Source organism: Passer domesticus, chromosome Z (assembly GCF_036417665.1).
Source record: "Passer domesticus isolate bPasDom1 chromosome Z, bPasDom1.hap1, whole genome shotgun sequence".
In the NCBI taxonomy this organism is placed as follows: domain Eukaryota; kingdom Metazoa; phylum Chordata; class Aves; order Passeriformes; family Passeridae; genus Passer; species Passer domesticus.
This window is the reverse complement of record NC_087512.1, coordinates 21,964,953-21,992,609: the sequence shown is the minus strand read 5'-3', so window position 1 is coordinate 21,992,609 and position 27,657 is coordinate 21,964,953. Positions and strand designations below refer to the sequence as shown.

Sequence of the window (27,657 nt, the reverse complement as noted above, 5' to 3'; positions counted from 1 at the left end):
GGGAAGCTTTTGGATTCCCCATCCAGTACAGCAGGTGATTAACATGGTGAAAGTCAAGACATCAATATTCAGAAAATGGGTACAGTGTATTAACCAGCATCTATTTCAACATATCAGAGCAATTCAACCCATGTCTGCCTTCATTCTGATGTTCCCCCCAGAGTGAATACTAAGTGTCAAACTAAGGAAAGGTTCTCAATTCCTGATTCTGTAAGTGGTCTAGCAGGAGGCTGTTCAAATAACAGATAGTTATCCAAACAAGTTAGATTGTTTTGACAGAAAGTTTTATCATGTAGTAAGACTTTGTGTTTACATGGACTGGCCAAATATTTCCCTTTTTAATTAGCACAATTCTACTGTTCTCTTGGTGCATACCAAAACCAATGAAAATTACACTCACCCATTCTAAATGAATGCCAGTTACTTTATACTTGATGTCTTTGAACAGCAGAAGACTATGTTTGTTTTCAGTACATTGTTATTACAATAAGTAACTCTTACATTTCAGATTTTGAGAAAATGCTCTTATATTTCTACGAATTGTCAATAGTGCTGTCTTATGATACAGTATAAATCTTAAAGGTATCTGAGAGCAAAGTCACTTGAGTAAATTATAATATCAATTAAAAATTAACTCTGCAGCCTCTTGAAATCTCTGAAGAGCTTCAGATTCTCCCTATTCAAGTAAAAGCATGAGATATTTTGGTGAAGAATCACAAATTAACTTCCTTTTGCTGGCAAAGTAAAAACAGAATATCACATAATTGTTTCCATCTCTGCATCAATCTAGTTTCATGTTAGGATATATTACATGTAATGTAACACAAAAGAGGATAGCAGCACTTTTTTTGACAGCAGCTTGAGAAGAGATTTCTTATGAGGTAGCTCCAGGCATGCCTCCAGGAACATCCACAGTGACTGACATGCCTGGCATTTTTGGCATTTTGGTGGCATGTGATAGCATACTAGATTTCAACTTCATCCTTTGCAAGGGTGACTCAGGCGAGTAACTAATCAACATATTAAATACCTAAGACCAAATGTGCTCATCAATATGGAGAGATATTTCTGTTTAATTGAGCTGCATTGGCCATTCATAAGTAGAAATATATAACATTGCAGCAGATTAATAGCTGCTTTAATCTCTGCAGCAGCACAAAGCAATCTAATATTATTTACAATTCTTGGTTTCTACTACATATGCATACATATGAAACACTCAAAAAGTTCCCTCTATCACCTATAGTGCAATTCTTTAAATTATAAAGGAGCTTGTTGAATTTTTTCATGAGATGAATTCATGTCTAACTAGAGTTTGCTTCAGTTTAAAAAATGATAATATTTTACATTTCGGTTTAGCCTTTTATTAAAGAGTTTACAAATGTCTTGTAATCAGATGAGAATTAACTCTCAAAAAGCCCAATTTTGAGATAAAATTATTTTATTGTAATGATACTCAAGAGGTAAACATCTTGGCTTTTAACTTGTGATGTATCTTTCAGCAATGGTTCCCAAACATTTCCAGTTGCAAACCACTTTCACAGAAATTATTTCAGGCAAATCCGGTACAAACCTACATAAATAGCTTCAGTTTTGTCAGGCTCAAACACTCCTTTCTGACTATTATAGGCTACGATGGAAATTGCTGCTCTTGAAAAATAAGAAGTAGTGTTATTTTTGGAAGATATGATTGCAGTGAGGCATAAATTAAAATATTTAGTAAAAAGACCCATAAATTTCTACTGTATTTCACCATGAATGTGTGTATTGTTAAAAATTTCTTCGGTTTAGTGATTTAAACTATTTGCATTCTTGGTTTGTGGGAGTTATCAACTCTGTTTCTGAAATGTATTTAACTGAGCCTCCTAACATTTTCTATCCAGATGGTTTATAGGAGATTGGTCAGAGTGCAGTAAGACCTGTGATGGAGGAATGCGTTCACGGACAGTCCTCTGCATCAGAAAGATTGGGCCTTCTGAGGAGGAGACGCTGGATGCTGCCAACTGTTTAACACACCGGCCTGTTGAAAAAGAGCCCTGCAACAACCAGTCCTGCCCCCCGCAGTGGGTTGCTCTGGACTGGTCAGAGGTGAGGAGATTTCCCTCTGTTAACTCATTGGTAACAGCAGAGGCAGGATCTCTGACCACTGAATGTTAGTACGGTACACCAAATGTTTTCTATCAGGGCTTGCTAAGGAAAGGATTAATAGGAACATTTCCCAGAGGACATTTTACCTGTGCCTCATTGTTTTGTTTCCTGCCTCTTATGAAAATGCCCGTAACCTACAGTGTCACTATACCCTATATTAGCTCCTTCTCTCCCACAGGTATCACATACTGGTTACCTAAAGTAGTTTTTTACTCTGTTATCATGTCTACGCATTTATGTAGCAAGATCATGTAATGATTTTGAACAAAATCATTCTAATTTAAAGATTCAAACTCCACTAAACTTCTGGTTGTGATAATTAATCAGGATTATGAAAAAGTACCAGGCTTCTTTCTGGTATGAATTTTAGTTGTGTAGCTTGGCAGACTGTCTTGACTGATGATACCATTTTAATATAATGAGAAAAGTTGCCTCTTTTTTTTATCTGTTAATGGTTTCCAGAAATATCATATAGTAAAATCCTTATGGTACTATAAACATTTTTATATGTGTATTTTTATGAATTTTTGACAGAAATATGAAAAGGAAAATAAGATTGAACTTAAAAAATGAAGAGTTGAATACTCCCATTTAAACGAATGGCAAATCTTGCCAGTTTTCTCTGGAATGCAAGATATGAAATTTTCTTTTCATACTCAAAACAATGCATATTTCAAATAAAACAATGATAAAACTGCTTTATCTGCTTATGCACTTGTTGACAATATAATTACATGTTTTTAAATTTTTTTGTGATTACTAGCAAGACATTAGGTAGCCTTTTGTTCAGAGAAAAAAAACCATTTTGTAAACTTACTGGTTAGATGAAGTCGTTAGGAGAATGTAAGCATGGTTTTATCAAATTGAAGTGAAAAGTAAGGATGTCTTTCCCACTGGAATGTAGTAATTCTTCACTAGTGCCATAACATTTTTCACACATTGTGATAGTTGATCTTTGATGGAATTTATCTATCCTCTCTAAACTACTCCTTTTATATTTTTCTGGGTAATTATAAAAAAAAGCAGTAAAAAATATTCTAAGGATTTTTTGGGAAGAGCCTTATCAGACAAGCACACGTAACTTGCCTTCCTGACTTCCATAAAAAAGTGGAATTCTAGAATTTTCTAGTCAGAAATTCTAGAAGCATTTAGTAATGGAAGATTATTTTTTCTCATTTGGCTTATCTGGGTATTTTCTTTTCATTTTCTTTGGAAGCGTACAGTCTTTTTGTTAAATTTTACTGGGATTTATTATTTTTAGTGATTCAGTATTATTGAAGGCAACTTATTTCCTTCTTTCACTTCCATTTCTGGGATCCAGTGTAGTCCATCTTGGTAGAATTTTTGCTATAACTCCACAAAAGGGAGTGTTATTTTCTTCTGATACCAATAGCTGGAAGAAGATCTTTCTCAGATGCCATTTTACATATAGATTCAAGATTGTGTCTTCAATTAATACTAGGGAAAATGCTCCTAAACTCAAAGTTTAGTCCTTGTTGCTTATTTGCTAACGTCCTCTGTAGACAATGAAACCTCACAGGCCCATTTGTACTTTGACATTTTGACACAGTCCTTTCAACATTGTCACTTTTCTGTTTGTTTGCACAGACTGATGTGATTTTTAAGCACTCCTTTAGGAAGGGGCACATACTTCCACATCCTACTCAAAAGGTCATATGTTTTACACAAAGTACATGTGGGAGAATGTACTCGTAACACACCTTGGAATTTGGACCCCAACTGATCAGTCATGATCATGACTTCAAAGACCTCACATATTGTCACTGGGTTTTGGTCTCTCTTTATCATTAGTAGTATTTGTGTAGCTCTACCAGAAATCATCTCTTACTTCCCTCCTTCATCTAGCTTTTTAGTAGGCAGTGTGCACAAGATTTGGTGTTGAAGTGTAAAGACCTTTGAAACTGTTTATTCCGTATCAAAATTCTGAATACTGAACTACTGTAGATAGAGGCTGTACCTCGGTAGAAAAGGATTGAATAGGGTAGAAAAGGTTACGATTTAAGGAAAGTGAATATATATCCATTTTGCATTCTGTATTATAAATGTCAGATGCAAGACTCATCTGTATGCAGCCCAGTTTAAGATTCTAAATCCAAGTAGAGATAATATTTGGAATAAACCTTTTCATTCTATATGGACTAGTTTAGGTGCCTCCCTCTGGAGATTTTCTTCTTGTTTTGAGGTATATGTAGATAGGGATATCAAATTTTACATATTCAAAGGGTATATCCTTACATAATACTGTAGAACTGTTTTAAAATTTCTACAGATTTCTCAAAGATGCCTCAGGATTAGGCATAAAACAATTAAGTTTGCCTCACTCAAGTAATTTTTTAAAAAATTAATCTTAGGGCTGTTCCTTTTTTCCCCAATGATATAATGAGTTGTTCTGTATGTGTGGAAAGCCTTTGGTATGTGATCTCTTGCGTATTGCTCCAGTTCCACATAATGTTGTTTCCCAGATAATGTTTTGTCTCTTCATATTAAAGGCAGTTCCAGTCTTGAACATGTTACCGTAATCTGCATGTAAAGTTTATGCTGTCAAAAACTGATTCTAATCCAAATACTGCAGATATGCTTATGGGATAAAGGTTAACATGCCAATAAAGGATTGTAAAACCATGCTTACAATATCTCATATTAAAAAGGGACTGATTTGGGTAAGTTCTTGAGTTCTAGTTTTGTTAGCACTCGTCTCTTCCTCATTATGCAGTTGAGCTACTGTGTATGACAGTTAATGGTCAGTAGCAAAATGGAGAGAGAAAAGCAGTGGCACATGTTGAAGGAAGATGATGAAAACCAGTAATTATCAGGTCTTTTCAAGTGGCTGTTTTATTGTCCGCTTGCTGTCAGAATAGGACAAGAGTGATAAAAGGAGGGGAAACTGAAATAAGAGTTAAAATTTAAATAGGAAAGGAGAGGAAAGCATATGCTGTAGTAGATGGTATCATATTTTGGTATATCTGAATAATGTGGTTTCTATGAAGTCAAATCCAGCATTTATCTTTCCACTTATATATTGATGAAAAATATATTCATTGTCTGTGGATAAAGTGAAGTGGACGAAGACCGTACTAATGTGACATTAAGAACAGACTGTCTTATTTTTAATTATTGAAACACTCAAATTGGTTTCATAATTAGAATGAAAGGTCACGTGGCACCTTTCTACCTTACAGCATTTTTCTTAAGCCTGACATAAATAGTAACATTGTAGTCTAAGTATCAACAGCAAAGGAAATTTAAAACTCAGAAAAGCTTGTATATAATGAAAGTCTTGTCAGTTTGTTTGTGTTTCTAAACATTTAAAAATTATTATTACTGTATTGTGATTATAGCTGAATTGTGAGATCGTAAATCATCATGTCCTGCTTTACAAATAGCATTTTTGAGAGTCTCATTGGTGTTTTACTGAGATTTTAAGTATGTATTTGTATAAATATTTTTTTTTCAGTGCACACCAAAGTGTGGCCCAGGATTCAAACACCGAATTGTCCTGTGCAAAAGCAGCGATCTTCTAAAAACCTTTCCGGCTGCGCAATGCCAAGATGAGAACAAGCCGCCAGTGCGCATCCGCTGTAGCTTAGGCCGATGTCCTCCTCCTCGCTGGGTTGCTGGAGACTGGGGACAGGTGAGACAGCTCATGCAAGTCTTCCTTGCTGTTGTCTCCCACATGTACCTAGGATGTTAGCCTCCCACCTCGTAGCCTTAGATGTCCCTGGAGATAAGAGATGCTTCCTATAGCTGAGGGAAACAAAAAAATTCTCCCCTTTTGTGTCAGATTGAAATGTGATTCTTCATTATGCTTGTCTGAGAGCAATCCAGTTTCTACTGGATGAGTTTCTACATGCACTTTGAAGAAAAAAATCCTTACTCTTTTAGAGTATTCTGGAGATACAACAGTGTTGCAGGGTGTACCATTTTTGAAACATGCTTAACTTCCTTGAGAAACATGATGGAAATATAAAGCCAATTCCTATTGTAGTAGCAGATCTGTGTATATACCTGTCTCTGAATAAAAGAGATCTTTGAGATCAATATAATTTTTTACATAAGATATTGAGTTACCATATAGGGAGCTAAATTACTCCAGGACGGGCTGAATAATGTCACTATTATGCAGTGCTTCAAAATACGATTTACTAAGTTTCCTTCTTTCTTTATGTTTTTGCATCTCATTTGTGATCAATGGCCTGCTTTTAGAATATTAAATGAATGAGTAATTTTCTGTTTGCAGAGCATTTTTCCTCTAATGAAAATGAGACATTTTAGTTTAATTACCCAGTAGAAAATAATTTGCAATATTACAGTCTAGTTGGTTTTTTTTCATGGTGATTCTTCAGATCTACTTTTATATTTAACGAATATTGTACTAAAATTGTAACTATTTAGTTTCAGAAATTAAAAATATTTTGAAACAGAAAAGTCTATTTCTTTGAAAGACATATACTTTTCCCTTTAAAAAAAGTTTTGTAGAAGATTTGGATTCTTGTTTTCTTTGTTTTTTCCTTCTTTATTCTAAAGTATCAGTATGATACATGGAATAGAGTAAATTATATTCTAATATCTCAAATCTGAATTTTCAGAGAGTCATTATTGCATTGCATTTTCTTTGAAAGACAAGTGCTCACATGTATTGTAAAAAATTCTGAAGTATTTATGATAATTCTTTTCTCTATTAATCCAAGATCTGCAGATGCCTGTCTTCTTTAAAATTTGTGGATGTGAAGTGTTTCTGACTGCCTCCTGTTGCTTTATTTTGTATTTAAAATTTGGATGCAGGGTTTTAAAGTTTTTTTTCTCTTTCTTTAGTGTTCTGCACAGTGTGGTCTTGGGCAACAGATGAGAACTGTACAGTGCCTGTCATATACTGGACAAGCATCCAGTGAGTGTCCAGAAACTCTCAGACCTCCATCAATGCAGCAGTGTGAAAGTAAATGTGACAGCACTCCCATTTCCAACACAGAGGGTAAGTCTGCCATCTTAATAGAATTTATTCTGAAAAGAGTAAAGTGACATAGGCAGCATTGCTGCATTGGTAAAAGTCTAGATGACATCATCTCTCAGGCTGTGAATAGCTTTTTAAAAATTATTTTCTGCTTAGTCATTGTAGCTCAATGGTAAAGTGAAATGAAAACCTAAATACACATTGTTTGTTTAAAAAAATACCCTTAAAATATATAGCCTAAGTCATGGACAAAATACTATGGTTTGTGTCATTGATTTTCTAATGGTTCAGTGGAAATGTTCATAATAGCAGGGGGAGCATGATACACTTTCCATCCACTAACCTTCTACCTGCCTAATCAGTGTTAAACACAACAATGTAGTGGCAAAAAATAGTAAATTCCCTGTTAATTTCCAGACTGGGACCATAGATTTTGTGTTACTTGGTTCTTGTAAGAACAAGTCTGTTCTTACACTTTGGCATTGTTTCAGTTTCTTCTAACAAAGTTTTATTTTTTTTTTTTTATTTATAATGCCTGTTCAAAATAATTATGGTATTTTTTGCATTATACAGTCCAGTTTAATCAGACTATTAACTAACTTCATCAGAATGTATTTTTGGTAGGGATACAGGAGATAATATTGTGGAAAAAAGCTTATTCATATTTATTAAATACTTCAGATGTGAACGTGTAAATGGTCTAGGCCAAGCTGTTAGGAAATATAGACGTCAAAGTAGACTTGGGAGTTCTAGGCAGTAAAAAATGTGTTTCCTCATTGATTATAAAATTGAGAATAGTTGCTCATGAGATTTTGTGTGGAAGGGGAAAAGGAACAGAAAATTCTCCAAAGTATCAAGAGGTTACGCAGCAAAAGCAGTTGTTCTAAAACACTTATTCCCAAAATTTTTATATTCCCTAAATTTTGAGTAGCTGACTGCAATGTTGCTGGCCCTGCTGCTTTTGACATAACTCATCTCTGCAGTATATAACTGAGTATTTTTTACACAGAATGTCCTACTACATTGGGGTTTAATGTCCTGTTTATGTGGAAAAATGCTCTGATTTAAATTTTTTTAAAGGTATTTGTCCTGCAGTCTACCCAGATTTGGTGGTCATTCAATGCCTACTCTGTGCATCAATGTCCAAGCCATAGATTCAAAATTGTTACAAAAGTCTGGCAAATAGAGATGTCTGTGATGAAATGGGAGCATACTAAAATTGTCCCAGAAATACACTTAAGCTTCAATGTATGAACACTGCAATTCACTATTTTTGGTAAAGTTTGCATTATTTCTGTTTACTGCTCTCAAAAAATCTTTTAAGTGATAATTATCAATCTAGGAAATTTTCTGCCTTTTAGAACTCACAGGCTACATGTTATTTTATTTCCAAACACAGATGTTGATTTCAGTCCAAAGTAAGAAAGAAAATAAATTACTTATAAGTGGACACAATTCAGTCCCAGTCTCCTCTTAATTTCTAGATGACAAGGTCATATTGTTATTTATAGTAATTACCCTGGTAATTCTTCAGTATTATCAGAAAATATACTAATCTCTTACAGAAGAATGCAACTGGGGGTTTTCTGTGTGTGACCTCTGTACACTGGGTGGCCTGAACTTCATTACAGCAGAACTGTACAGGCTAGCTGTGTACAGTGAGTCTGCTGGTAATTGTGTTTTTGGGAACCCACACCTTCACGGGAAAATTTTTGGGATCCACAAATAGAAAATGCTGAAAAACACTGATACTGTAGTCCAGATGGTTGTCAGTTCTATGGCCTGCACGTTGAGAGAGCCAGGTGCAAGCCAGCTCCTTACTTATCCAAGCTCATTAGCACAGTTAGGAAGAATCAAAAGGAAAAAGATATAGCACAGTATCTTCTGAAGGATATCGTTCCCCACACATTGCCACTTAGCAGGCCATTTTTGTTTATGTCCCATACTGGAGGTATTTATCTCAAAAATTATTTAACAGTTTAAAATGCTTAGATCATTTCAGAAGAATTTTGCTGCAATCTGTGAAAGACTAAGGTTGCCCTGTCTGAAAATTAGGCAAAAATTCTATCTTCAAGGTATTTTTTCAATACTTATACAAGTATTTCTTACATATATTTTCTAATTTATAAATTTTTTACAACTGCTCTTAAATAGTGAATAGGAGAAGCACAAGCAGAATTTGCAGAATAATTTGCAGGTTTGACACATTTTCTGCTTTAAAAAAGTCCCCTTAAACACAAGAGGAGCTGACAACTCTTAGTTCAGTAAGGGGTCAGCCTTTGAACAGTGAGGCATATCTTTTTCACCATCCTGGAGATGATGAAAAGATTTCAAGAGCTAACTAACCCTAAAGAGCACAACTATTTTTGGAAAAGTGGTACTCTCTGTGATAAATTTTGGAACTATGACGTTTTGTCATGAATATATTTGTGAGTGAGGCATGCTGTGCCTCTGTGCTTGCTTCTGTCACTCCGCAGGCACAGTGGGATGTGATCTGACTATCAGGATTTGTGTTTCAAGGAAGGAATCAGGTCTCCCGGAGAGAGGGTTTCTCCTCTTCTGAGCGCACGTGTGTAGCAGAGCATATCTGCCCACACACTGGGACTTTGTCCATGTGCCACCTCATAGCACTGCCTCGTGCTTTGGGCTCCACTGCGGGGCAAAAGCAACTTCAGCAGCAGCACACTGGTTTGCAGCAGGGTCAGATTATCTGGGGGGCTCTCTTCCTGTTTCAAACCCCAGCAAACCTGATTTGCTTTGTTTGCAAAACATCTGTGGCTTGCAGAATATGGAGCTTGTTCAACAATTTCTTAGCAATTTAATTTTTCTACCCAGAGATAAAATCATACAGGGTTTTGAGGAAGCTTGAGGCACTCCACAGTGTACTGATCATGTTGGTGAAGCTTGGAAAATTTTTCTTTGGGAAAGTACAGGTTGTTTGCATAAAACAAGAGTCAAAATTTTGGGAATACAAAAATACTGAAAGAAAGTTACATTGAATCTTGTAGTATTTTACATGTGCTTTAGCTCTGGGTTTTCAAACTTTTCATTAGTGATTTATAATATTTTAGATGTGGTTTTGATGGGCTGCTACTGGTGAGCATAATGTTGCTGCTGGAAGTGAACTACAGGCATCATCTACCACACCACTTGAAACATATTCAGAATTATTCTATTCTCTTAAATACATGTATGTCTGCTGAATCTTGACTGCTAAAGCCCATCTAAAAGTTTACCTGAAAAACTGTTTTGTCTACTGTTATGTCATTTCAGTTTTTCTTGTATTGTATATGATACATCTTTGCTGGAGGCACTGTGACATTTTGTGATTTTTTTAATGTAAAACGGTAGTTAATATCATAATATCACCTGATCTAGTCACAAACTTCAGCAAGGCAGAGCTTGTGCATGTAGCTTACTGACAATCATTAACACTTGTTACTAGAAACAAAAGGAACTCTGCTAAACCTTCTCCATTCAACCACAGTCCTGCGAAGAATAGGCTATTTCACCAGCCACCATTAACTATTTCAAAACTGATTTTTTAAACAGAAGTTTTGGGGAACTTCAAGAATATTCTCTCATTGCTGTCCAAATGGCATCAGCTGAAATCAGTTTTACTCAAGAGAAAGAATAACATAAAAGAATAATTTGAATTCCTACTTTTAGCAAAAATTGAGTTAGTGGCTTTACTTGTATTTAACTGAACACAATGTGTTTGAGGGTTATTTTTGCGACTGAGTGAACTTTTTATATCTTGTGCTGATCAAGTGAACCCTTTTGTTTTTCACTTCATTTATAATTCACCATTTGTCTCTCTTATATTCCCAGTCTTTACACACATGAGTACCTGAAATACTTCTGAAAAAGGCTTGACCTCTTTTGTGAAGAGTTTTTGAAAGTCAGTCAAATACAGACCATGTGTGCCTGCTGGTAGAGAAATATATCTGTTTCAACCAGCTACTCACAATGTATTTTTTCCTGTCACTCAATGATGTTTCCATTAAGAATTAAAAAATTAGAAAAGTAGTATGTCAAACATCATGTAGGTGAAGTGAAAGAATTGCAATGAAAGCACTATGTCTGTGTTAATGAAATGAAAGTTTAAATAATTTTCTAACACTTCTTGCTTAGCTAAAAGCATGCATTTTGCCATTATCAGAAATACTGTTCAGTACAGACCTGGAAGTTCAGCCTCATTAATACTTTCCTAGGTTCAAGTACTAAAAATTCTCATCTGCACTCAATTTGCTACTACAGTATCCTTGCAAGTGTTAATCCACTATCTGTAACACCCTGTCCCACAGCAAGAATCATGTACTAGGAGATTAGATGGAGACTGAAGAGCTGTAGAACCTGAGTGCGTCACTGAATTCGCAGATGTAGCTCTTTCTCAAGCTGTATCAGGATAAGAACTGAGCACAGATCAAACTACTCCATTCCCCATTCCCACCTTCTTTCTACAAATGCAAAATATGAGCCAGAGGAGAGCTACAGCATATTTTAGCTCCAGTAATGTACTCACAAAGTCACTTGACATGCAACCTGCATGGGATGCAAAAGAATTAAATTCTCCTCCATGGGGTTGGGCTCTGTTCTCCCTTCCTGGGAAGGCTACCTGCCAGCACAACTGGTCAGCTGAGGCAGTAAGCCCAGCATATAGGAAAACACAACTTTGAGAAAAAGCTTTTATGTCTATTACAGGCATAAAAATGGCTTTCCTTCTAGCATGAAATAAATTGTGGATGTGTGGAACCATGCCTAAAGTATAATCCACCCATTCAGTTTGGTCACTGAGCTCACCCTGTTGGTACCATTATTCGTAACACTTGTGTAATATTCTCCATCCCTGTCATGTGAAGTGTTCATTCTGTTTTAAGGATTTTTACAAATGCACAGGTGTGGTATCAAATGGTGTGAATCATCATAATGATAACCTCTCATGGATTAATAAAATAACTCCTAATTTTACATTACTTTAATAAGTTAAAAGTAATGTAAAAAAAAAGATTCACATGTTCTAACTTTGTGAAGTGATCACTTACCCCAATAAATGATAGTTCTTCCCAGGCAAAGACTGTGCACTTCTAAATGAAAGCCCTGCAAATATTTTTATGGGTTTTTAAATCTGCAATATTATATGCAATAGACTGTACTAGAAAGCGTAGTTACAAAGGAAGCAAGATAGATGGATAGATGAGAAGCATGTTAAACATCAAATTTTCTTTGTACTTTATATATCTGATCTTTTTCTCTTTAATATTTTAATTATTAGAGTGCAAAGATGTGAACAAAGTGGCCTATTGCCCACTGGTGCTGAAGTTCAAGTTCTGCAGTCGAGCATACTTCAGACAGATGTGCTGCAAGACCTGCCAAGGACACTGACCCACAGGAAGCAGAAGAATGTGCCTTGTTATTATCATTGTGGAAGAGTGTCCATCGAAGAGAGTCACACAGTGAATAAGATTGACGTCCTTGCAAATGCATTACCCTGTGGAAAACATAACCACTGGTCAGCCCCAGCTGACAGGATTTCAATATTATTTTAACTTCTGTGAAGTAGGATTTATTAATCCAAAGTGCTGGACACAGTATTGAGGGGATCCCAAATTTGAAAGATTCACACAACACATATAGAATAGCTTACTCTGGAACATTTGTTCTTTTGACTAAATCCAATAGTCTGTTTACATCCATGGACCATTAAAATAACTTTTATTATGGACTTAGCAATGACACTGAATCCATTTCTATTTAAAACTGTTTAAAATGTAGTTCTTATGAGTTGGTTTACTATGGAAGTAAAGAAGAATCAAAAAAAAAGTTAGATCATAGCTTAAAAATCTTAACTATTTTATCTCTTGACACAGCACCACAATTTAAATTATAAAATGAGCTTGGAAATGTTATTTAAGGAGCAGAAATTTTTTAGAAAAAGAAGTATTTTTCCTTCATTCCACCTATTTCCCTTTGGAGTAATCCATATTTCCTGAACACTGCTGTGAGCCATATATAAAGATACACTAAATAGAACAACCATGAGGGACTTAGTTTTAAGAGGTGCAACAGTTATTGCAGTGGTGCATGAAATACAAGTGTGCTATGAAACAAAATGAAATCTTCACTGCAGGTTTATAGCCATCTTACCATTGTACAAGTGAAAGAGACCTCCACTGAAAGGAACATATTTCAGTATCATGGGGGAGGCAGGCCCCAGCAGTGGTGAAGACTGGATTGCCAGTTCCTTCGCTACTGCCATAAAGGTTGTTTAGGACTTACACTTTGACTCCAGCTCACTTTTGTTTACACCAGCCACAAAGAAGAAACAACTTTGTTGGCTTCTAAATCTGGTTTACATGTTAGCTTTGATTCTCCAAAACTAAGGAATTTGAATGCAAATGATAAGCCTACTGTGTAATAGCAACAATCCTTTGCAAAGCTGAAAGTTAAAATGGATTCCAGATGTTCCCTCCTTTGATACCATAGCAGAGTTATTGTTTATGTGAAGGAATATGTGAATGTTCTGTTCAGGAGACTGCATCCGAGTGGCAAGGATTGCAACCAAAGAATAAGTGATTCATCTAGGTTCTGTTCAAATGAGAAGTCAAAAGTGTGCTTGAGCAAGAGGCCTGTTGGACTATCAGGAGTAAGGCACACTGGAAAAGGGATGGCTGTAGTGAATTCTGGTCACCTTCACCTAAATGGCCAGGTACCTATGTGAAGCTGGACCATATTTAAGCAAGGGGCAGCTTTCAGCATGAGACTGGAACAAACTCATGCCTGTAAATTAGAAGCTAGATGCCTTAACTATTCATTGCCATGCCCCACTTATTCATATTACCCTATTTTTAATATTCACCAAATACTTTGCATTTTTAAAAGTGAAACCAAACTTCTTAGGCAAGTCACAATCAGGAATATAACATTAAAAAATTAATTGTCATGCTCCTCTTCCCCTTCACTTTTCATTAACAGTCTCAACAAGGAGATGAGGAAAGTAGGTATTTCTTTATAATAACATATTGTACTTGAACATTTGCATTTTGCAACAGGTACTTCATGAATGTGATTGTGTGTCCAACTATGACTCCTTTGTTGTAAAGCAGTTAAAATTATGTGAACAATAATGTGTTACAAATTATAACTCAAATAGCACTTTTTTAAAAAAGGTAATCTTTTCAGTGAAAAATAATTTCAAAATATGAGACTGAAGTGTACCAATGTATTTTATCAATAACAAACCAAATGTGTTGCACACTACTTACTAATGTGAATTAACATGGAACAATAGATACTGTTAAGAGGACTCATACTATGAAATTCCCCCAACATATTGACAATCTGTCAAGGGGTTTTGTGTAGCCCCATGTCTATACTCACAACCATCAAACTCCTGTCATCTGCTACCTCTTGCTAGTATTTCCACTTCTGTGCACTTGTGACCAGTGGAATTAATTTTCAGTTGGCTTGCATGTATTCACATATGCTTGTTATCTGTTGCTCTCATCACCATGTCAACAACTCCTGTTAAAACTGACACCAGTCGTCGATAAAAACATCCCAGATTTTTGGGAGTTGCACATAGAGATTAAGGGCAGTGTGTAGTCCTTGTCTGTTAAGTGAGTTGACTTTCTGTATCCTTTTGACAGAACACCTTGGTGCTAACATGCTCTGGTTAGATCAGAAGTATGATGAAAGGGTAAGGGGGTTGTTACAACACACCCTAAGCAAGAGGCCTCTTTGTATCAAGGTCTAGTTTTCTCCAGGGCATGATTTTGTTTATCAGCTGATGTGTCATTTCAGCTAATGAGAAAAGGGTTTTCTCTGTACTGAAAAGAAGCCTCTTTTTTTTTACCTCACTTAGGACATGAAAATTGTAAAGAATGTTTCCAAAGACACATTTTGCTCTCTTACTGGTGCTAGAACACCGGGGATTCTGATGTTTACTCTGCAATATAACAGCACTGAGGTTGGAATTCAAAGAACTGCCTGGAGCGTTGTTGAATTGTATTGTTAAAGGGAACAAAACACAGAATGTATATGGATTTGCAAACTAAGCAACACTACAGACTAAGACTGAAATATGAAACCTAATTCAAAGAAAAATAATTGGTTTCAACAGCACACTTCATTGCTGCTGCTACACTGTAGCCATCTATATAATCTAAGCTAAATAGTGTTATATTCCTAAATAGTGACAAAAGGAGTCTTTGTGCAGGCTATAAATATGACAGACCTAGAATCAAATAGTACAAAACGAAATGCAGAAACCTGGTGCCAGTACTTCTGCTGAGCAATAATATCAGCTGATAAAGATCAAAACATAAATAAAAATCTAAGATTCATCCTTCAAGGTGTATACATCCAAAATAGTCAATTTTGTTAGGAACTTTATAAAGGAGTGAATGTCACATAGATATCCTTAATAATACAGACTGAAATTACCTTTGTATTATTGTGATTAGTTGCTTATTATTTTATACTCAGTATTAATGTGGTACACTGTTACTTTATTATTATTTTTGCTTTTGTAAATTATATTCTAATTTATTGTCATGGTTCTTAACACTTGTTCTACATGCATTCTCCTGCTTGTAATAAAAACAAAAATATTGTAACACTTGATGCAGTGAAATTCCACACCAGGCACAGATTTGTTTTTAACATAGATAATTTAGTAAAATAAAAGTGCAGCTTTTAAGCTTGATACCCATGGTACAGTTGTCTCTTCCCTGACTTACAGTTATTAGAATTCTGTATGCTTAATGTTTGCTTCATCAGATGCATCAAAATATATATAAGGTGTCTTCTTTGAAGTAAGATCTATGTTATGCTAGAATCCTGTCCTGGGCAGCAGCAATATTTGTCATATATAAGCAAATAAGGAAATAACAAAAAGGAAAAATCAAGAATATGGTCATGTACTTTATTAAGTAATATTTTAGCCTAAGCAGTGATGTAGATCAAGAATGAAATTAATGGCAGCAAAAATATTCTGTACTTCTTGGAGTTATTTCGTTTACAGCCAATCAATAATAACAATAAAATGTCCTTTTTGCATTGAGCTTTTAAGGTTTTATCTGAAGTTTATCTGAAGCCATGGTGTTTTTAGATGTAAAGAAGAAAGTAATTTCAGTAGACTTGGTGCTTGGGTAACTGTTGCCAAGAGGTGCTTCCTTTCTTACCTGGCATACTGTAAATAGCTTGCTATGGAAATCTCTGATCAAGTCCTATGAAATATTTCTTTGTTTTGAACTGAAATCTAGTTTCTGGTTTAATGAACATAAACACTCTACTCTTGCGAATAAGATGTTAAAGAGACTACAGAGAACTTTTTATGTATTGATGAGGTATTTATTCATTTTGGTTATTGTTTGTTATTCTATTTACAAATAAGGATTCAAAAACCAATTCCCTGTTTTAAAAATATGGGTATTTCTATCTATGCTTGATCACAAAATTTTATTTCCCTTCAGATCAGAAATTAAAGATGAAGCAGACTTAGTAAATAACACAGTTTCTTGACAGTTTGCTCTGTCATTGTGAAGATACTGACTTTCCTCCCATACATTCACACATAAATCATAATCTGATAGATTTTCCATTATTATTCAGTTTGTAGTGTTGTTTTTTTCCCACTGGAATCATAATGACAGACTGAGAACACTGAAACAGAGGTATTTCTCCCTCCTTTTCTCCTGGTACCTCAAACCTGACATAACCCATGATGACTGTAGAACTCCTGACCCAAAATATTCCCTCCAGTCTTTTTAAAATGCATTTTTTCACCAGAATTTGATCCTGGAGCCAATCCTACTATTATAATTCTCCGTTACATTTTTTCAGTTTATTTATTGAGGAAATGAGCACCATTTTTACCTGAGATACTGGTTTTTCCTTTCCCTGACTTCCCTTTCTATACTGTTCCTTCTTGAGTATACTTGCTGTTCTATCTGAAGCTCTCTGATGTACAAGAAAAAATTTCACATATTCTCCGTAGAGTTCTGAACAGGTTTTCATTATTCTTCTGACTTATTATTTTTTTATTGTTACTTGGACCTAAGACCCAGGAATCTTCTGGGTCCTCTTCTGTGCAGGTTTACTGCAATGGACTTTGCCTGTGAGCCTCATCTGGAGACAGTCAGTCATCAATCCAAGAGTCTTGTACAAGGCCATTATTCAGCTGAGGCTATCATTCTGCAAGAATTGACACCCTACCTGGCTGTTTTCCCTTCACCACAAACTATTAGGTGGGAGGGATGGATGACTGCTTCTGTGTGGTCCCTCCAGTCTACGTTCTAGACAGAATGGTGTACAAGCATTTCCATGCAGTAATCAGGATGAAATCCCAAATGGATTTAAAAGAGCTCAATCAGCCACAGAACAAGGTTCATTGCAGAACTAATGAACGGGTCATTTCCCAAGTGCATTTGGCCCAGATGAAATGGAAGTTCATGTCCAGTTTAAGAAAATTAGATACTCAAAATGTGGGGTGGTGTACATTTAAGGATACTGCATCCTTTAAACTGGCATACCACTTATGCACCACATGTAATTTATTTTTTTCTGGTTTTGCATGGGACTGACATTTTCATTGAGCTGGACAGGCTACAGGATACAGTTTATGTTCAGATGTCATACAGCTAGCTGCCAATCAGAAAATTATTGAAGTCTGTCCTGGAAAAGATACATGTATTTCTGCATTAAGGATTGGAAGATTAAATTTCTACAAACAGGAAGGCCTTTTCAGAGACTTATCACCATCAATAAATAAATAATCTCACTTGTTTAGTAATCCTGTTTGAAATAAATGTTTCAGATCACAGCTTGAGATAGAAAAGGAAATGCTTTGGAAGCTGGAAGTGAAGACTCAGCCAGTGGGTGCTCCAAACTCGTTGCTATGACCACACAGAGAGATGAGATTCGGCCTGACTGATAAGGAATAGGCTGTGGATTTTGGAAATTGGATTTCTTAATCTGTGTCAAGACAAGTATATTTGTTTATTTTTCTCTCCACCCCCACCTTGACATCAAAGTCTACAAATGTGCACATTCTTGCGGTGTTTACAATAAAATTATTCCTCACATTGTTTGAAAAACCCATATTGCAGTATGATTTAGTTTTTGCAATGAACATCAGTCTTTTGTGTAGAATCTACCTCCCCTGAGAAGCAATGCTGAATAATATTTCTGAGTAACACTTCCTCTCCAAATTAACTGCGAGATAACAGTTCTGGACATGTGGGAATATCTTCCAGTTATATCTGTATGAAAAGACTCAGACCCACTCTAGGGATTTTAGAAAACAAACTTCAGTTGAGAATGCATTTTAAATTATTATTGTCAGATTTGTTCAGAGCTCAACCATGTTTCATTAAACAAATAAATTTACAGAAGTGCAGTGTGTTTAGTAGAGTCACTGCCTTCTAACATCTTTGAATAGTGACCCGAAATAGGGGCAGGACCTTGTGTATTAATGACAATGTGTGGTTGAAAAGTTTACAGTCCATTTCCAGGACACTCTTTCATTTCTCAGACTTCACTCCTCAGAATCCACACACTGGTACAGGATATCTCTTCCCTCCATCATCTCCCACAGTGGCTGTTTCTCCTCTTTCTCACTGCTTTAACACACCTATGCATCTCATAGTCGGTGTACAATACTGCTGTCTTTGATCAGATACTTTAATGTGAATGTTATTGACGGCTTTCACGTTTGTAATTTAACACAGTTATTTGTTACAGTGTTCATTTTAGGCTGGTTTTGTGAATTATTTATTGAAGTGTAAAAACAAATACAAACTCTAAATAAGAATTCCAACAAAAAAAATCTAGAAATGCATTAATTCTTTTTCAAATACTAGTCCAAGAAAAACAATTTAGTAGTTTTTCTACTGCAGTAATTAGAGGCCCCTTAAAGTTACTTTGTTCTGTTATGAAAAATACTGAGTTAGTACCAAATACAAACAGGAGGAACCAAGCCTCTCTTTTGGTCTCAGATTCACATTTCTCTTTCCTTTGTATAGAAATGCACTATCAAAACAAGACCTTCTGCAGCAAAAAAGAATCCCAAACACCTTACTTGGCCTTTCTGGCTCAAAGTTTCCTTGGAAGTTTATTTACCTAAGATAAGGTTACATTGTTGAAACTATCCCATCAATTAGCAATAACATTTGACTTCAGATGTATTATTTTTTGAAAGCACTTTGTCAAGGGTAGGGCTTGGAACTGATTTTCTAGAGAAGAGAAGGTTGATGGCCATAATTCCATGTATCAATTAACTACCCCTTGCTTAGAGTTCTTGTGAAATAAAGTGCTGAGTAGCCTATATAATTAAAAGGGGGAAAGAAAATAAGCTGCATTTTATACAAGCTTCCAAAAGAAAATGCAAGGTAAGAATATTCAATTTTTATTTTCAGGGAGGTGTAAGAAGCTGGCTCAGCACTGGTTGCTCACTGCACTGTTAAATGTTTGTAAAGCTGAAGACAAACGACCTGAATTCCACTTCCACGGAGGGTTTGGGGTTTTTCTAACTCTGTTATCCTAATCCATCTAGGGAAGGTCTCAAGCACCATTCTGTGAAGCATCCCTCCAGATTTTCTATGCCGTTTTTTTCCCCCAGTTCTTGCAGCTGTGATGATCACAGCTTTTAATGAGAGAAAGACTAAGAACGATGCGTTTGAGGTCTTGGTCTCATGCCTGTGGGCGTGTCCCGTTACTCCCTTTCTCCTTTAGCTGGATGTCACGGCGTGGGCAGCTATGTACCCCCGGGCCCGGCAACGACAACGACAGGGGAAGCGACAGATCCCCCTGGCAGACCCTGCAGAATTCCAGTCGCCAGCAGAGGTTCGGTGCAAATGAACAAAGAGGCACCAGCATGGGTCTTGGGGTCAGAACATGAGTAGCTTCATTTAAAATCAAAACTCCCCAGCACCAAGCTCCCAAGACACTAAACCAAACGCAGGCACTAACTTAAAAACAGGGGCAGTCTTGAGGGAGGATACAATTTTTAACCAATCGGGAAGACTGAGGGTGGAATACAAGGTGGGGAAATATAATCTGTAAACCAATAGAGGATCTTAAGGGAGGGGAAAGGCTTAAGTAAACCAATGGGGTTTCAAAGGATACAAAACTGACACAGAAGATTCTGGAGGGAAGGGCAGGCTTAGGGAAGGAGTGACATCTAAGGAGGGGAGGAGCAGGGAAGGTTTTGGGGGAAAAAGGGTTGGGACAAGAGGGATTGACAACTTGCCAGGGAGTGGCCAGGCAACAAACAAGAAATGACAGTTACAATGAGGGAGTGAGTCTAAATTTAGCAATATAAGATATAAAATGGGGAGCCCGTGCCACTCCAAAGGCAGCGAGAAAAACACAGAGGGATTAGAAACCACAAATCAAGCAGTAAAATATACCAAATAAAGAAAATGAAAACACACCACAACAGCTGGAAAACTGCCATGTGGCGTTTTTTTCCCCAGTATGAGCAAAAGAGGTTTCTGGTACCACAGGCTTGCTGCCAGCTCATCTGCAGCGTGGGCAGATGCCCATGAAAGACTCAGAGGATGTCTGTGGCATCAGGTATTACAGGTGCTTTGGACAGCACTGCATAAAATTGGTTCCCATGGAATGAGCCTTTTTGTCACCTGGCTTTCATGCTTGGGACAGGGTTTCAGAGTATCTTTCAAATTTGGCCAGCAGCCACCTCTTGTGGCTGTAGGTGTCTCTACAGCAGTAGGTGTCCCTCAGCCCTTTTTTGGGGCTCAGCTGTGGCTTGTTGCTGCTCAGAGCTGCAGCCAGGGTGGGTGCTGGAATGCTGGAATGTGCAGTTCTGCCATGGCAGCTGGCAATCCCTAGTCAATCATGTAGGTGTGCAGAGCTGCTGAGCTCTGAGCTGTGGTGAGTCTCCCCTGTGAGCAGCTGGCACCCGAGGCGAGGCCGAGAACTGGGCATGGTTCTCCTCAGGGAACCCTAAGTCTGGGGAGCACTGCTTGGGCCAGGCTAGCAGCAGCCTCTGCCCAGCCTGTGGCTCACCACAGCTGCCTCCTCAGCTGGAGGGGTGAAGGGGCTGCCCCAGTGTGCAGCCATGACAGCTCCAAAGGGAGAAGGCTCTGCATGGGAACAGGATGGCTTGAGCTGAGGTGGAAGGCCGGTGACAGTGGTTTTGGGGGAGCTATGCTGAGGCTGCTAGTTTGGGAAAGCTGTGGAGGGGCCAGGGACTAGGAAGAAAGAATGGGGCCATGAGATGGAGCTGAGGGGTGTGGAAGGAGCTGAGGAAATCTCAACGAGGGGATCCTGGGGCAAGAGTTGGGTAAAAAGGTCAAGACCACAGGTCCCGGCCAGAGGTACCCCTACAGAGGAGAGGACATGGCTTCTGTAGGTAGGTGCAGAAATGCCTTGAGCTCAGAGATATCCCTTGCAGAAGCTCCGTCCTCAGGGCGGAGAGTGGAGAGCCCTTGCAGAGCCTGCAGAGATACGGTCAGTTTAATCCCTTCGGTGAATGGATACCTGAATGCTATGTATACTAATAACAAAAGAAGCTATGAGTCTCTCAGTGAGTTGCAGTAGTGAGCAAAACTCTATACCACTTTGGATAACCTGTTTTAATTTGCCATGCTGTATTTAGCAGATGAGTGAACTGCAAATGAGCTCAAAAAGTAGCAGTTGCAAAAAACATGTCTGTAAACCTGCCTGCCACAAAGACAGCTGCATTCTTGAATGCCAGATGCTCACTGGGTCCTGAGTAATTCTGCTGAACTGATGAACAGATGCTTACAGGGTGTGTTGACTCTCAGCTGGTAATCAGGATAGTGAAGGGCTGCCAACAGCTATGTTGCTTGTTAAGGGTATGACACAGCCTTATATTACTAACAATGAAACTTGAATCTCCTTTAAAAATAAAAGAGAGAAGTAACATGTTTTGGTAACTTTGGGCTGAAATTTTGATCATTCCTCTGTGGCTTGAGAAACTTGATTACAAAAACCTTGCATAGGTTGTCCAGAGTTGTGAAGTCTCAGCTTGATTTTGCTAATGTTTTCCTTATCATAAAATGTATGTCATTCAACAATATATGTTTATCTTTGTTTTGATTAAGTTCATGCTGGTTTTGGAGTTATGACCCATTCTTACCTGGGTATAATGAAGAGAAGTCTTAAAAGGGCTGGACAGATGAATGATCAGCCGTAGTGCACAAAAATCTCCAGCCAGGATTTAGAAAAAATCCTACAGCTGCCTGTGAGAAATAAACCACCAAACCAAAATCAAACTTCTGAGTTACCATTCTCTTATTAGTTGGTTTTCAGTCTTATGATTTGCTTGTTTCATATTTTCCTGCTCTGTGTACTGAGAAAAGCCAGAAAATCACTTTCTAAGGGGAAGAAGGAAGGGTAGGAAACTCCACAGCTAGATTTATGCTGCTGAAGTCTTTCACTGGAAAACACAGATATTTTAACATATTACAATATTACAAGGGCTAGCAGGATAATCCTGTTCTGATTAAGAACTAAATACTCATGACACTTCTAAGAAAGTTGTAGGTATCTTTCTCTGAAGGTAAATTTTGTAAAACTTTAAGCTTTCACTCCCATTTTATAAAAATAATGACCTGACTTAGGAAATGTTGCTTCCTTCTGGGTCATTCCAAGGGATTGTCTTCTAGCTGGAAACTCTGGAAGTCCAGGGTAAATTTCCCACATTCCCTTTGTGATCTGCTAGGAAAGAGAAGGCTGCAATTCCAGCTCTGTACTAATTAGTAAACCATCAGCATCAATCTAGCATCATCCCCTTTTACTGACATAACTTCTTTCAAGAAGATGCCCAATGGACATGAGCTTGTGGTCTGCTGAAGGATTCCTCAGGAAGTACACAGGCAGTGTTGTCTTTGTCCTGCAATAATCTTGCTGTGCCAGAGAAGGTGAATCTGGCTCCAAGTCAGAAAACTGATAATTCTTAACCAGGTTGGAGTGTACATACACAAGACGAGTGCCTTTGACTTCCATTTGGGCTGACTTTCCCCCCCCCCCCCCCCCCCGCCAGATACTTTCTGGAATGAAAGCTAGAAAAAGTGGCTAACTTCATCTTGGTAACACAGTACCAAAAGATAGTAGATGGCAATATAATAATCTTTTTCAAGGTCTCATTCTTAATCAATGCCTCTGTTAGAGACTGTAGACACATCTGCTATAAATACTTGCAGAGCAGCTTTAGGCCAACATAGCATTGTTCTAAATCAGTTTTTAAGCTTAAAAATGTAATTTTTACTAAAAGCTTGAGAAACAATGGATTCCTGTGCATCAGTAAGTGTAATGAGTAAAGTATGTAGAACTAATTATAGTAGAGCATTTATTACAAATCAGCTGTTAAAAATCTTGAATAAAAAAAAAGAAATAAATCACACAGACACAATTTAAAATCATTTCTAGTAAATAAGCATGGAAAAATACCCTAAAGCTAAAACATCTTTTGCTGTTTAGAGGCAGATAATCCATTCTTAGTCCAGTGCACAAATTTGATTTACAGTGCGTTTCAAAATATTTATCTTCTTTTTAGGGTTTCCATCACTGCCTAAGCCAATAGCCTGCTGTGTTTGAAAATGTCTGCGCAGTAATTGTAATTGTTTTTAAAGCTATTTTGGAAAATAGTGAACTGTGTTGCATTTTGTAGATTTAAGGAATGCAATTATCAACATTGTATATATAATCCAAGTGACCTGCTGGCTTCAGAAGCTCAGACCCATAGAAAAAATTTTAACAACAGCAAAATGTTTGTTTAATTTTTGTTCTGTAGTTGGTCAGTGCTAGGTGAATTATGTTATAGCCAGTTTGGCAATAATGTGATTAAATAACAATTCCATATAAGTACATAACAGTGTTGAAGTAAACATACAAGGAAAAGAATGATTTTCTGGGTGGATAATCTGACCCACTTTCATATGTCAGTATTTGATGAAGTACTGTGCTGATATGATGGTATCTGGGTACTCCTGTGATTCATCCAAAATTGTTAACAAACAGCTAGGTCTGAAAACTCAACACAAGGTAATACATCTTAGAAACTTATATGTAAATATGTTAGACAAGAACTGAGTTTTCTTAGGTGTTGTTCATTATAAACTGATAGAGATCTTTCCCAAAGTATTTTGTCTCCTTTTTCTTCTGTTTAAGAAGAAACCTCTATGAGGTTCCAGACTGACTATACATTTCTGGTAGGCATCTGTTGAAGAAGTGCTAGAGTGAGGATATTTGAAGAATATGTTGGAATTTCAGTTCCAATTAAAAAAAAATCCCCAGCACAAACAGCATTTCTGACTTAGAACTAAAATTTCAAGTCAGTCTCTAAAAGCTGTTAGCAGTCTGCTTTGAAAATATATACATGCACTAGGAAAAATAGTCACAAAATATTCCTTGGAGAAACAACCTTGAAATGAAATTTTTCACCATGACCTATACACTACATAGGTAACATTCAATTGCAGTTTATTGACAGCACAAAAATATTAAAATCAGTTAGGATCTCATTTCAGTTAAGCCTCACTCTGTTCTTTATTGTACCTTGATGCATTTAAGAGAAATCAGTTAATGTTTCAGAAAGTTCACTAACATTCCCAAGATCATGTGTAAATGAGCATATCCAAGCATGAAGTTATTTATTCACTGATAGTTGCATAAGCTATGCATCCACGTTATACATAACCTCTGGGAACTTCCAGCTGTGTTGTATGCTGCCTTGTCATACGTATATTTTTCTGTAAAAACGTTGCTAAAATTTTTTGGAAAGCAGCTTGAGAGCAATTTATGACAAAGTTACCTATAACCTCTTTTTTGCAAACTGGCCATTAGCAGTCATATTTAAGTCTTAAAAGCTATAAGCACTTCATTCTATTGGTGCCTGGAAGTACCAATGTGCCAAATTATATGCATTGCATATTTCTACATTTATTTTAAAATCCTCCTCTTTTCTTTTCAGATTAGTTACAAGTTTCCCGTTGCTTAGCGAGAATCAATGCAGTGTCACAAGATGCATTTACACTGCTTTCCTGTTAGTACAAAATAAATATATATTTTTACAAATACCTCTTAACAGAACTACTCATCTCAGAACGAGCTAATTTTAAATGCTTTTTTTTTTAATTTTTTTGAAAAACATTTTAGGATGAATAGCATCCTTTAAAAACATTTTAAATGTTTTTACCTATCCTGAGCTTTGTGCTGATATTTCTCAAGGTCAAATCAATGAGTTTCGACTGGGTTACAAACTTGACTGGCGGTTCCTATAGCTGGACAGAGGTTTTTTTCTCTCTTCTGTCATGTTCACCTCTGGATTTTACCTTCTCCCTGAGAAAACACAAATCACAACCGTCATGAAGCTTTAGGATGTCTCTTTCAATACTCAAAGATTAGCTCGGTAGCTCATCTTTCTGTTCTGTGTAACCCACAGCATATCCTCTTTTACATTATTGAAGAACTTGCTGTAGGCAAGCCATAATTCTTACTCTTGTGCCATGTTCCTTATGTATGGAAGCCAGCAGAGAGAGACACAGGGTGGTAATACCACAGAAAAGAGGGAATGCACCTGCTAAACTGATGCATGGATGAAATTGACTGGAAGAATTTTGGAACAAAACTGCTGTTCCTGTTTAATGGAGCTTTGAGATACTAATTTTGTGTGGCTAAGCCAAAAAGCATATGGGAAGTGAACTGATGATACATGTGAGGTGCAGTCCCATGTTTACTTAATTTACAAACTTTCCAGATGTTGTATTCCAATAGTCTCTCTGATGTGTTACTAGCTGGTTTGGTTCTGTCATTGCAGCTGTCTAAAAGGCTACATAGGACTGTATACAAAGAGAGTCAAGTATTTGCATATTTGAAAAATCAGAGACTCCAAAATTCTTGTGCAACAAAAGTAGGACATCAGTCATAATCCACCTGGGCACTGGAGATATAGGTAAGTTTGAAAAAGTTCAGAAACCATTTGTGAACCTTTTGCTGAGAGTTTTGAGAAAACATTTGTCCTAGGTAACCTCAGGCACTTTCTAAAACTGATAAGTGTAACTGTCAGGCTGTAAACTGGGTTTATTCACACTCCTCCATTTCCTCTGAGAACTGCCTTTGGGTGCCTGTCCCTGTTGGGAGGTTTCCGAGGGGGGAGGTTACGGAAGGCTGTTGATGTGTTCTTTGATGTTTCCTTTGAGGTTTAGAAGGGTGTTTCTGGCATTGCTGTTGGAGCAATTCTGTCTGAAGGAAAGCTAAATCTCTTGATGATGTACCTGTGACTTGAGGTTTGAGCATATAGTTCTAGTGAATAGGAAGTTGCTCCCAAAACTTTTTCAAGAAATCATGAGCTGATTTCTTGAAGTGATAAAGTCATCCATACAGATGCCTGGATTTCACAGGGGATGTCTGGTTTGGAGCTAGGAAAAGCAAGCCACATTATATTATGGGGATTTGTGAGGAGCAAGTGATCACATTTAGTCAATTCTAGACATTCTGTTTTGTTCAATAAAGTTTTATGAGGACAATTAGGAAGATACAAAAGTATCTCCCAGGCCGTCCATACTGTTGTGGAGTCCTATAATTTATACTTTCTCTCTCTATTTATATCTATGTATTTAATAATTTCAATATTATGTATATAATTTTAAATCTCTTGCCCTACGGGACATTCAATAGAAGGTAAGATATACAGGACGGTTGCTGTTTGTAATCCCTTTTGAAGGTTAGAAGAAAAAGTTCTTTATTATTGATGGAGATTAAGACTTTTTCCCTAGCAAGTTACTTATTTTTTAGATCTCTGCTTAAAACAAACAGGCAGTAAAAAGGTTTGGTCCGATCCCATAGTACTGGGAGCCCATTACTGAGCCTGAAGTCAGAAGAACTTCAGTGCTGCCAAACTCAGAAGGAATAACTTCTTTGGGCCTACAATGGCTTAGAGCTGAGATAGCCTTGGTTTTCAGGTAGTCAATGCAGTTTTACTGGTGTTCCTTGCAGGTTGACAAGCAGGTCACATCACTTTGAGAGGCAGCAAGCATTTGGTACCTGGTAATTAGGTGAAAATCTAGCTTTCGGAGGTTGTAGATCATGCAGACATTAGCAGAGCAGGAATAAGCAGAGATCTGGCCTCATCAACCAGGTCTGATGATCCTTTCAGAAGGTAAAGTAATTCTGACTGAGCCTTTGCTTTGAAATCAAACAGTGCTGTGGCATGTGTGCACATTAAGAGGCAATTCTAATGGTCATTACTGAACTTTGTTAGTCTAGGAGAGTTAGATCCTGCACTTGTGTGATTAGCTATTTTGAGCCCTGTTGGGACAGACAGAGAAGCAGAAACTCTATTAATACTCTGCTTTCGCATAGATAGTGTATTTTTAAAGAGCTGATAATAAATTGAAAGTGCAGTAGCTTGAATGTTGCTAGGTTTAGTCACAGTTGTTATATTCTCAGTGTTTAAAGAATTATAGATGCTGCAAACCCAGGTGGTAAAAAAAAAATGAAATGTCTAAAATTGCTGTCTGGTTGAGCTGCTGATCACTTGAGAAACAGCG

General features: G+C 37.0%; 1 protein-coding gene and 2 long non-coding RNA genes across 17 annotated transcripts in view; 2 read left to right on the top strand and 1 right to left on the bottom strand.

Annotated features, from left to right (window-relative positions):
- ADAMTS6 (ADAM metallopeptidase with thrombospondin type 1 motif 6) overlaps positions 1–17,032 on the top strand; it is a 146,877-nt gene extending 129,845 nt beyond the window's left edge. For 7 of the 9 annotated variants that reach the window (XM_064403021.1, XM_064403028.1, XM_064403027.1 and 4 more), the window contains 4 exons: positions 1,884–2,088; positions 5,624–5,800; positions 6,982–7,138; positions 12,393–17,032. In XM_064403021.1, coding sequence (XP_064259091.1) covers positions 1,884–2,088; positions 5,624–5,800; positions 6,982–7,138; positions 12,393–12,502 — 649 coding nt within the window. In that variant the 3' untranslated portion in view covers positions 12,503–17,032. Of the gene's footprint in view, positions 1–1,883; positions 2,089–5,623; positions 5,801–6,981; positions 7,139–12,392 lie in introns of those variants that run through there. The other 2 variants (XR_010352187.1, XR_010352188.1) reach the window with 1 other exon arrangement.
- Positions 12,422–27,657, bottom strand: part of LOC135289442 (uncharacterized) — a 28,185-nt gene continuing 12,949 nt past the window's right edge. For 4 of the 7 annotated variants that reach the window (XR_010352192.1, XR_010352195.1, XR_010352189.1 and 1 more), the window contains 4 exons: positions 25,305–25,447; positions 22,720–22,825; positions 22,245–22,347; positions 21,449–22,003 (listed from right to left, as the gene is read on the bottom strand). This is a non-coding gene — a long non-coding RNA (uncharacterized LOC135289442). Of the gene's footprint in view, positions 12,609–21,448; positions 22,004–22,244; positions 22,348–22,719; positions 22,826–25,304; positions 25,448–27,657 lie in introns of those variants that run through there. The other 3 variants (XR_010352190.1, XR_010352191.1, XR_010352193.1) reach the window with 3 other exon arrangements.
- On the top strand, positions 21,357–27,232 carry LOC135289445 (uncharacterized). Its single transcript, XR_010352198.1, has 3 exons — positions 21,357–21,494; positions 25,926–26,060; positions 27,104–27,232. It is a non-coding gene; the product is annotated as an uncharacterized LOC135289445 (long non-coding RNA).